This window comes from Equus przewalskii, chromosome 13, assembly GCF_037783145.1.
Source record: "Equus przewalskii isolate Varuska chromosome 13, EquPr2, whole genome shotgun sequence".
Taxonomy (NCBI): Eukaryota; Metazoa; Chordata; class Mammalia; order Perissodactyla; family Equidae; genus Equus; species Equus przewalskii.
In genome coordinates, this window is record NC_091843.1 from 19,384,719 (window position 1) to 19,396,960 (window position 12,242).

The 12,242-nt window shown below is 36.9% G+C and overlaps 1 protein-coding gene across 3 annotated transcripts in view; it reads left to right on the top strand.

The window, feature by feature from the left end:
- RNF145 (ring finger protein 145) overlaps positions 1-12,242 on the top strand; it is a 51,549-nt gene that overhangs the window by 16,485 nt on the left and 22,822 nt on the right. For all 3 annotated transcript variants that reach the window (XM_070570374.1, XM_070570373.1, XM_008515153.2), the window contains exon 4: positions 6,676-6,767. In XM_070570374.1, coding sequence (XP_070426475.1) covers positions 6,676-6,767 — 92 coding nt within the window. The remainder of the gene's footprint in view (positions 1-6,675; positions 6,768-12,242) is intronic.

The window sequence follows — 12,242 nt, forward strand, 5'->3', positions numbered from 1 at the left end:
TGTAGAGCTGGTTGAAACAATGTAGCTCTATTTTTGTCTATAGTTTTACCATCCAGGCTTTTCTAGAAAGGTCAAAATTTTATTATGTAAGGATAAAGGAAGCCTAACAGTGTCAGAGGTAAAGAAAAACGTTTTTCTGACCATTCTTCTTGTGGCGATTTCAGCTTTTTAGTCTATGGGAATTGTTTTTCTAATCTGTAAAGTTTGTTTTCATTAATAGAAAATTCAGACTTATTTTAAATAATAAAAAGAATTGTAATAACATTTTACAGTGTGCAACAACATTCCCTGTTCTTTATTTCATTTTTATCTTTATTATAATCCTTTGGGATTTACTGATAAAAAAACTGATGTGGGTAAACAACTAGGAAGGGATAGTCCCAGACTTTGACTTGAATCCAGGCTTTCTGATTCCTAATTCTGTACTCTTATGGAGGCAGTCAGGTAGTAGAAAGAAAATTAGTTTTAGAATCAGACTGAGTATGAAATAGTTTCCCTACTTAATAAGTATGTTACCTTGGCAGGTTGCTTCTTTGAAACTGTAAAGTAAGACAATGCCCATCTTAGGGAGTTAGTTTTGATATTAAATTAATGAATTTCAAGATAGGGCATATTTTAGTATTTCTCCTCTTAGTATAATTTACACTAATTGTGCTGTCTCACAAAAGGTTAGCAAAGATGTTATCTTTTATTATTTACAACTTGTCACATTTAATAAATATTGAGGTTTGAACCTGTCCCATTTATAAAATATTAAGGCTGAAGTTTTTAGTTTTTTCTCTTTTTTGGGGGGGGAAGATTAGCCTTGAGCTAACTACTGTTAATCCTCCTCTTTTTGCTGAGGAAGACTGGCCCTGAGCTAACATCCATGCCCATCTTCCTCTACTTTATACGTGGGATGCCTACCACAGCATGGCTTTTGCCAAGGGGTGCCATGTCCGCACCTGGGATCTGAACTGGCGAACCCTGGGCCTCCGAGAAGCGGCATGTGCGCACTTAATTGCTGCACCACAAGGCCGGCCCTGAGGTTTTTAGTTTTAAGAAACATAATGGTTCACATTTCACATGGCAGCTTCATAACCAAGTATATTTTTAAAAAAATAACAGCTTTATTGAGATATAAATCACACACCTATTTAAAGTATGCAGCTCAGTGGTTTTTAGGACAGTCACAGAATTGTGCAAACCATCACCACAATCGATTTTAGAACATTTTCATCACTCCAAAAAGAAACCCCATACCCATCATTGCAGTTACTCCCCGTTTCCCACCACTCCCTTCGCCTCCCATCCTGGGCAACTGTCAGTCTCTTTTCTGTCTCTATGGATTGGCCTATTCAGGACATTTTATATACATTAAATTGTACAGCATGTCGTCCTTTGTGTCTGGCTTCTTTTACTTAGCAAGTTTTCAGGGTTCATCCATGTTGTCGCATGTATCATTACTTTATCTTTCTGTCCAAATCATAATTCTATTATATGACTGTACCACATTTTGTTTATCCATTCATCCATTGATGGACAATTTGTTTCCACTTTTTGGCTATTATGAATAATGCTGTGAATATTCATGGTTTTTGTGTGGGCATACTTTATTTTCTTGGACATATACCTTGGAGTGAATTACTGGACCCTGTGGTATCTAAATTCAAGCTTTTGAGGAACTGCCAGACTATTTCCTAAAGTGGCTGCACTATTTTACATTGCCATCAGCAGTGTATGAGGGTTCCAATTTCTCCATTTCCTTGTTAGCACTTATTTATATCTTTTTTAGTATAGCCATCATAGTAAGTGTGAAGTTATATTTCATTGGTTTTGATTTGCATTTCCCTGATGGCTAATGATGTTGAGCTGTGTTCATTAACCATTTGTAAATCTTCCTTGGAGAAATGTTTATTCTGAGCCCTTGCCTGTTATTTAATTGGGTTATTTATCTTTTTTTCATTGAGTTGTAAGAATTCTTTATATATTCTAGTTACAAGTCTCTTGTCAGTTATAGGATTTGCAGATGCTTTCCACCATTTGTACCCGTCTAGTTATATCAAGGCAGAATGTAGTGTGGTCCTGAGAAGGAGAATCAGTGCTTGGATAATTTACATAATTCATTCAGCACTTCAAAAACTGTTACAGAAAAAGACATTTGCAAATAATATTTTCTCAAACTGAAAATTGCATCAACTCTTGAAAAGCTGGGTCTCTCTTTTCCTTTAATACATATATAAGGAAGCTGATTATCCTTAAGTGAATAGAAACTTGTTTAGAATGTGTCTATAGAATGGATACAGCTTGTAGTTCAAAAGAATTAAACTTTAGAAAAATGCATGGCCTTAATTGGTGTAGTATGAGCATTTAATATTCTACTTGTACTCATTAGAATTTAGTAAATGTCAAGTTCTTTGTTTCTTAAAATTACTAAGCTATGCTTTTTTGTTTTAATTGCTTTTCCTCCCCAAATCCCCCCAGTACATAGTTGTATATTTTAGTTGTGGGTCTTTTTAGTTGTGGCATGTGGGATGCCGCCTCAACATGGCCTGATGAGCGCTGCCATGTCCGCGCCCAGGATCTGAACCAGCGAAACCCTGGGCCACTGAAACGGAGCGTGCAAACTTAACCACTCGGCCACGGGGCCAGCCGCTAAACTGCTTTTCATGTTGAGTGAATGTAAGGAATGTATTTTCCATTTCCAATCCTACTTTAAAATTGAAACTGTCCAGAACTATGGGGGAAAAAGAAAACTGTAGTTGACGTGATCATTCCTATGAGGTGTGGTCATGGTTTACATCCAGAAATCTGTTTTTCTCTAAAATTTTTAAACTCTAGTGTTTTTTTTTTGTTTGTTTTGTTTTTTTAAAGAAAATTAGCCCTGAGCTAACATCCACCACCAATCCTCCTCTTTTGGCTGAGGAAGAGTGGCCCTGAGCTAACATCTGTGCCCATTTTCCTCTACTTTATATATGGGACGCCTGCCACAGCATGGCTTGACAAGCGGTGCGTAGGTCTGCACACCAGATCCAAACTGGCAAACCCTGGGCTGCTGAAGCGGAAGCGGGCGAACTTAACCCGCTGTGCCACCAAGCCGGCCCCAAAACTCTAGTATTCTTAAATTGCTTGTTTTTTTGTTAGATTTATGAACCAAAATATCAATTTTTTATGTATATTACTTGAATTAAGAGTTCATGGGTTTCGAAAATGAAAGTATACCATTTTCCATCCTGGCTTTGGGTATGTAAGTATGGTTTCAAATGTAAAGCTTTCCCAAGAGTGAGTTATGTGTAAAATATAGGTAACTACCTCTTTATTTTATGCAAGTTTGTTTAATTAAAAGCTGTAGTTGAGGGTTTCTCTATTTCAAGATTATTAGCATTTGGGGCCAGGTCATTCTTTGCTGTGGGCGCAGTCCAGTGCGTTATCTGATGTTGACAACACCCTGCCTCTACTCCCTAGATTCCAGAGCATCACCAGCGCTCCGCCCCCCCCCCCCCCCACCCCAACCCCACCCCGCCGGCAGTTGTGAAGCCAAGAAGTGTCCTTACTTGCCCAATGTTGTCTCCTGGGGAACAAAATTTTCCTCAGTTGAGAACCACTGCTATTAGATAAAGGAATTGTTAAAGTGAATTTTATCATTATATATTCAGCTTTTAATTCTGACTGGAATAAAACTGACTCACTTCAGTATTTGATATGTTTTCTTCTTTTGAACATTATCAGATCCAGGCACTAAATATTTGGTAGAAAGTCAGAAAGAAGCTGAGGAAAGAAACAGGGTGGTAGAGAAGATTTACATAATTAAACCCTGGGTAAATGAACTCTTCGATTGCTAGCACAGTCTTAGGGTGTAGGAGGTACTCAAATCCAGGTGTTGGAACGTCTCGGTATCTGGGATCTCTTAAATGGAGCAGTGCCTTTTGTTTGCACATATTGCAAAAGCTGACTTGGAGGGCTCAGCCACTTCATACTGTGTAAAAGTAGATTAGGTTTCTTTGGAATTGACTTTGTTTGAAAGCTTTAAGTGGCCAGAAGGTACATACTGTTCCTACATTGTTCAGTGAGGCAGTCAGGTTGCTTAAGAGACTGTTAGAAGTGAAGTCTTTAATCACTTGGTAAATCGGTAAGCTTCTGGGTGGTGGTGGTGTTATTTATTTTTTGTAAGTTGTATGCTTCTCTCTAATGAATATTTGTTCAGTTATGTCTCCACTCCTGGTTTGTCACTTCATGCTGATGGACTGTGTCTTTCTTATCTGCTGCAGTATTCCCAGAGCCTAGCAGTATGCTGGTAACATTATATACACAATAAACTCTTTTTGAGTTAAAAAAAAGTATAGAGAATGTTAATCTTCCTTAGGAGTTTTGTTATGTGAAATTAGAATTTAAAGTAAGAGACTAAAGAAAGAAAAAGAAGCTTTAAAGAAGAGAGGAAGCTAAAGTAGGCTGGGAAATAATGCAAAACAATTAACGGGTGTCTCAGCAATAAGAAATTTTAGGATAGTGTTGAGTTTGCTGAGGTATATTATAAAACGTCCGTAATATGGTGACAAAAGCAAATGAGAAAGAAAACATGACAAGGAATCCAACTCTGCAGCACCCCCCCCCTTTGCCCCTCACTATGAGAGAGCACCTGGGGACTGAGGCCCTCTGGGGCACCTTTTGGCTTTTCCCCTTAGGGATAGTACTCCTGTAGACCCCCCTTTTTTATTGAGGTGAAATTCACATAACATAAAATTAACTTTATAAAGTGAACAATTCAATGGCATATAGTACGTTTGTAGTACTGGGCAAGCATCACCATTATCTAATTCCAAAACATTTTCATCACCCCAAAATAAAACCCAGTACCCGTTAAGTGGTCGTTTCTGTTTCCCCGCCTCCCAGCAAGCACCAGTCTGCTTTCTGTCTTTATGAGCTTGCCCTGGCCTCTTTTTAAACTGCATCTGTTGGAGAGGGCTATGCTATGGCATGCTGTGGCCAAAAAGAAATTAAGTTGGCTTTAGAGTTCTAGGTAGTACTGGGACTCAGAGTTAGATCTCTTTTAAATATAAATTTATTTCTTTGATAGCATTTTTCAAAGACTTCATAAATGTATGTGGTATTTATATGTGTATTTTATTTTAAACTTCATAATTCTCTTAATTCTTTTAGCTTTCTATTCTAAAACTATGTAAAATATAGTAATTACATTGATGGTTACCTACAGTAATCTAGTAATCAGATCTTTATACTGTGTGATTTGCATGTGTAGCATTTGTACCTCTCTGCGTTAAAACAGGGTGTCAACCACTGACCTTCTGGACTGGGTGGTTCTTTGTTGTGGGGGCTGTTTTGTGCACAGGCGGAATGTTTTGGCAGCATCTTGGCCTAGGTGCCAGTAGTACCCCCCGCTTCCAACTGTGACAACTAAAAATGTCGTTAGACATTGCAGAATGTCCCTTTTGGGGCGAAATCACCCCTGGTTGACAACTACTGCATTAAAATCCTTCTTCTTGAGAATTTGGCTTTCTATTTCCATAGAAAGAGACCATTAATACATTATTTGTCAGAAATAGTCATCATAGAGTGATAGAGGAGAATTGCTAAATCACCCATGAAGCTTAGTCAGTCATTGATTTTTTATAATTATTCCTCAGACTGCTCCCATTCTCAAAACAATTTTATTTTAGTTTTTAATTTTGTTTTTTGGCAATATTCTCCTTGCTGGTTATGTAAGGGTCGTTTCTTGTTTGGCTGTGCTGTGCTAAAGGAATTCAACTTGATTGCCTAATAGGAAGTAACTTCATAGAAAAAGTAAATATAGCCATGTGCGTTTGTTCAGAAATACTTGAAATGTTCAGACTGTTTTTAAAATATGACTAAAGCATTCAGCAGTTGAAGAAAAGAGGGAGAAGTTTTTTACACAAATTTGCCTACTTTGATGTCAAAAGAACTTAAGACAACTATCTTCTAGTGTTACCACTTAACTTACTAGTAATAAATTGTTCCTTTCTGTGCATCCTGGTTACGCCCTAGAAGTTCTGTTTTCTCAGAGTGTAAAGGCTCTTTGGCTCCTACTTAAATCTTGTTATTTCTCAGTAATCACGTGTTAAATGAATTAAATTTAAAAAGGAACATTTGATTTAAAATTTGTTTCAAAATAAATTTGTAGCCTAGTTAAATGTTATAATTCTAATTATAGATTTGCTATAGAGTTGGAAGTGACAGTTTTTAAGGATTGTGCTGCTATGAGCCAGTTTTCTAACTAGTTTGTGATTTAACTGTAAGTAAGTATAACTGGGGACAAAACTTTGGGGAAAATAAGACAGGAGGGATGGTGGAAGAGAGACAAAGGGGAAATTTAATGTATTATTACTGGGTATTATCAGTTAAGTAGTGAGGTTCAGAGATGGCATCTCAGCTGGCTTTTTACTGTTTGTAGGCCATAGGAAGAAAGAAAATCCCACAGAATGGAGCCTTGGCTGTCTTCTCTGCATAGTAAAATTGTTTAAGTAAATTCTGTTTCCAGTGCCTGGAAGAAGGAGATGAAGGCCATCCCTATATAATTCTTTATACCTAAATTTTTCCTTAAATAGATGTGGAGAGAGGTGTTATTAACATAATATTCTTCTTATAAGAATACTTGTAGCTGCTTCTCTCTCCTATATGTGCTTGAAATGTATCTAATATATTCTTATTTTATTTATTTAGAGACTACGTCAGGAGTGAACTGGAGTCCGCCTATGAAGGACCAATGTACTTAGAACCTCTCTCCATGAATCGTTTTACCACAGCCTTAATAGGTAAGTACTATAAAAGAATTAAAAGTGTAGGTAGGAACCAACCAGTCTTACTATCTTATAAAATTGGTGCATACTTACTACAAAAAAAAAAAAATTGGACAACTCAGAGTTCTTCCTGGTGACTCTTTCAAAATACAGCCATTGTTAAATGTTATATTTTCTCAGCCTTTCCACCCCCCACACACATAAGTGTTTCTTAATTTACATTTATAATCCTGCATAGCCTATAGTTACTTGTGTTTTTTTGAGAGTATTTTAAGGATTTTGGAAGATTAATTTTTAAATAAAAGCTGATTATTAACAGTTGTCCCTTGGTGTCGACACGGGAGATTGGTTCCAGGACTCCTGCGGATACCAAAATCCTGTGATACTCAAGTCCCGTATGTAAAATGGCGTATAGTATTTGTGTATAACCTATGCCCATCCTCCTGTATACTTTAAATCATGTCTAGATTACTTACAATACCTAATACAATGTAAATGCTGTGTAAATAGTTATTATACTATATTGTTTAGGGAATAATGATAAGAAAAAAAGTCTGTACATGTAAAGACACAACCATCGTAGGCCTTTTGATCCATGGTTGGTTTAACCCATGGATGGCGGAAACCACGGATCCAGGACCAGGTTGCAGAGTGTTAAAAATGGAAGTGTTGGTTAAGATCCCCAAACCATATATGTATAGTCCAGAGTGACGTACCAGACCCTACCACGCCAGAGTTGCAAAACAGGAAGTGAGAGGAAACCTGTTTGTGCCTCTTAAACTCACTCACGTAGAGGGTGTTAAAAGGTTGAATGTTGGAGATTGTAGGAGGATTTCTTTAGAGAGAGCTGTTGTCTCTCTAATACCTTCCCAGCCCTTCACGTCTAGAGAATTCAGCGGTGGACCATTTGGAGAATCACATGTCTTCTGTGGCTTAGTGGGGGATACTGTGGACTGGTGTCTGACCCAGGCCTACAAAATCTAAATAAAGCAGCACCATCCAAAACTAGCCACATGTGGCTGTCAAGTATTTGAAATGTGGCTGATCCAGATTAAGATATGCTGTAAGTGTGAAACACACACCCAATTTCTAAGACTTAGTACAAAAAGGGATGCAAAATGTCATGTTAATTTTTTAATAGAGATTGAATGTCCATATGATAATATTTGGGATGTATTGGGTTAAATAAGATACATTGTTAATTTCTCCTGATTTTTTTTTCTTTTTAAAATTTTAAATTACTTATGTGGCTCGTATTATAATTCTAATCTGATATAAAGGCCAACAGTGGGTTGTCTGGCTGTTGAGTTTTCTGACTACGGAGTGAAGATGTCTTGTGGATCTCTCCTGTATCTTCTAATCTGTGTAGACAAAGAATATTAGTTTCCTATGGACTAGATGGGGCCCCAAGAGTCTGGGATTTTCTTAGATCCTTCCAAGAGGGCCCTTACAAGGATGAGAAGACTCCAACAGGGATTGAACTTCCAGATTCCCAGGAGCTGAGGAAAGAACCAAAAACAGCCAGAGGAGGGTATGTAACAAGCAATAAGGGTACTAAAGGTGAGAGATCCACAGTGATGGGAACAATCTCAGAAGAATCCATAAAAATGCCCAGGAGAAAGGAGATTAGTTTTATATACCCCAACTCCGGGGAGTACCAACACCGTATCATTGTAAGGGTACAGTTGAATAAGAATTTCCTACTTCCCTCTCTCTCCTGCCCTACCTTTTTCAATCCTGGATAAATCAGGAGGAGAGAGAGATGGCGCAGAGAAAGAGGAAGAAGCCTGGTGTAACCTCTCTTTTCCCTCTCGCAACTGCAGATTTTCTGCCTGTCGTCCCATAGAAGGCTTGAGCTGGAGTAAGGGAAAAGCCTCAACTATAAATCAGTTTCAAAGTTTGGTTATTATTAGATTGAGACTGTAACCTTAGCTAGATTAGAAGAATTATGGGACTTGCTTTAGGGGCAGGAGAACGCTTAATTTTCACAGAGTGGATTTTAAAAGACAGCAGGAGACAAAAATAATGGTGCTTTATGACTATATCCTGTGAGTTGGGGTATTCAATAATGGTAACATTCATGTCTGAAAATGTTTGCTAGGTTAGAAAGCTTGTAAAATATTCTCTTTTATTCTGCGACGAATGCAATCTAGTATAAATCTGAAACATATTTCCTTAAGTTTTTCCTATCAATGGCTGGGATAGTCTGTTTATTCAACTAAGATTCATTTAATTGGAAATAACACAAAATCCTTAAACTATTAAGTCACATATTTTTTTCCAACTTTGGTTTTAATGTAACTTTCTACTTTTCTTCCATTTCGCTAATGAACTTTTAGTGAAAAACTAAGAAATTTGAGCATGCCATCATTTTTTAGGGTTGAGGACTTCTTGGAGATAGTTCTAATAGTGGAATCTTGAAATCTGAAGAGTTCATCTTGATTTTGATTTATTCAGAATTACCAGTTGGAATGGGCACATAGAATTAAACAACTTCCCATTCTTTTGGAGTTTCAGGAGAGATTTTCACTAACAATATGATTCCTTCCTTCTTTCAACTAAATAGAAGTAGTCTCCTCTTAAAGAGAGTCATAGCATATGAGTCATATTCTATGAAAGAAGATTAATGAAGCCTGTAACCCTTGAGCTCAGCACTGAATGTTCTGGCATAGACTTACGGGAAGTTTCACAGCTTAGAGGAAGTTTACATTATGCTGAACAAGGACATTTAAATATCATAGTCAGGAGTACAGTGAAAGTAAGATATACCAGAACGAAAATTCCTAATTGTTTCTAGTACTAAAGCGTTTCCTCCAAGCAGTTTATTTCTTTCAGGGTTTTAGCTAAATTTTTAATTAAAGAAATACATTTATTTTTAAAAGTCAAATACCACAATTTTATGGTGAAAATCGGCTCTTTCCTGGACAACTTATCTCTGCTCTCAGCTGTCATTCCCCAGAGATCTCTTCTTTCAACTCATGACAATTTCTTCCCTGCTGTTTTCTGTTTGGCCCCTTTCTGGAAATCCTGTTAATTAAAGAAGTTTCCTCCTACATTGCGCCCCTAACTTTCTTATGTTCTGTTTTCCTTTTCTCTCCCTCTCTCTCTTTTTTTTTTTTTTTGTCTTTTACTTTCTGAGATTTCCCAGCTTTATCTTCCAACCCTTTTTACTGTATTTTTTTTGTTATATATTTTTAATATCCAGGAGCTTGTTTTCATTGATAGTGTTTTTGTATCATGACAGTCTTTTTATTTCTTAGATATATTCTTTCTTTCTTTGAAGCTCTCTTTTGTTCTTTGCATTTTCTCCATTTCCTCAGATCTTTTTTCTGTTTGTTTTGGTCTTTGTTTTTCATGGGACAGCAGTGTTTCTCAAGCCTGGATTAGAATCATCTGGTTATATTAAATACAGAATTATAAATACTGATGCCTAGGTCCCATCTGAGGCTGATTAAGTCAAAAGTTGTACTTAAATATGTGGAGTCCTTGACTGATCATTTGTATTAACGTGAGTTAGTAAGTTGTTGGTTGTAATCTCTTTAGGGCTTACCAGCTGATGTGTTTCATAGTTGGTGTCCAAATGGGACTGGCTGTTTTTGAGGGGGCCCCTAAGTGTGAGTATTTGTAGGTTTTTTTACTTGAATTTGGTCAGTTTTCCCCAAAGAGCAATCTTTCTATCCCTTGTAAGGGAGGCCAGTGTCAGTGACCAGAAGTGAGTGGCAGTAAACGTGGCAACAGTGTTTGGGACTCTAGAGAGATCTCATCTTTCAGGGTACGGACTTTTATTTTAGTTTCCTCTTTTCATTTGGGCACCTCACCTCTTCCTTGGGCTGTGCGTGTGGTGACCAGGAGCCTGTTTCAGCTTCTCCAGAGAGCAAACTTCACTCTTCCTCCCAGGGTGAGGGGACGAGTCATGGCCTGGCTAAAACCACAGTTAGCTGCCTCATATTTCTTTGTTTTCTATCCTCCAGAGAGTTATCAACATATCTTACTTTGGCAGCCTTTCCTCTTGTTTTATTATTCAGATTTTCCTCTTTTTTGGGCCTTTATGAATGTTTTTCCCATTATTTCATTATCATCAGTTCTTTAAAGGCTACAATTAATACTTTGTGGAAGAAAATACCACGTCTTATAACATAGTAAATGGTTAATAAATGTTCAGCTTTCTGTAAAAATGGTTGCCATTTGTGTATCTTCTAATAATAACATGGATAGAACACAAACAAAAATCCCAAAGTATTGTGTTGCTTTTTATTAGCAAGAAGGAAGAAAATTTGACTAAGTGATTCTTAATCTGAAATAACATGTTCAAGAATTTCCAAGAAATTCTGAAAGGAGCAATGAGAGGAGACTTGTCCAGTCAGTGAAATAAAACAATGTGGTACTGTCCTCAGAGAAGATCATTGAAAAAAAAAATAACAAGTTCCAACACAGACACACATATATTTGCAGTACATTAAAGTGGCATTTCAAATGAATGAGAAAAGAACTGGATAATTACAATAGCTAGTTTTAAGACAACTGACTGAACACCTGGAAAAACAAACTTTGATATTTACTTTTTATCTTACTCTAAAATAAATTCCAAATGTATTAATTAACTCTCCCTGCATTTTTCTTTTTTTTTTTTTTTAGGAAGATTGGCCCTGAGCGGATGTCTCTTGCCAGTCTTCCTCTTTTTTTTCCTTCCCCAAAGCCCCAGTGCATAGATGTATATCCTAGTTGCAAGTCGTTCTAATTCCTGGATGTGGGATGCTGCCACAGCATGGCTTGATGAGCAGTTTGTAGGTCCACATCTAGGATCTGAACCAGTGAACCCCAGGCTGCTGAAGCGAAGTGCATCAACTTAACCACTTGGCCATGGGGCCTGCCCCCAAACGTATTGACTTTTAAATTAAAGATTACTAAAAGAAGATATTGATTACTTGTATAATCTTGAGTAGGGGGAGCCATGTAATTAACCATGGCATCAAAGGTGAAAACTATTGAGGAAAAGATTGATAGGTTTGACTATTTACAATAAAAATTTCTATACTGTAAGAGAAAAAAGTTATTAAAATATTCAAATGACACATTGGGAAAATACACTCATATGACAAAGAAAATTAATATCTTGATCAAGCCATAGAAGGCTACGTATCCTAATAGAAGAATGGACAAAGAATTTGAACAAGCATTTCACCAAATAATTCCAAATGTTTTTATATACTTACTGGTAATGTCAGTGCTACTGATAATCAGCAAAGTACAAATTTAAAAAAATTTAGGAAATAATTTCTTGGTCTTCCCTTTCTTAAATTATTTTCACTGTTGGCAAGTCAGTGGGGAAATGGGCACCTTGTACCTGAGTGTTTTGTTTCTGTAGGGCAATTTGACAGTGTGTGTCAAAAGCCTTAAACAATGTTTCTTCTCACTCAGTAATCCTACTTTTAGGAATTTAGTCTAAGAAAATATTAGGAAATTTGCTATGAGTAGTTTATACAAGGATGT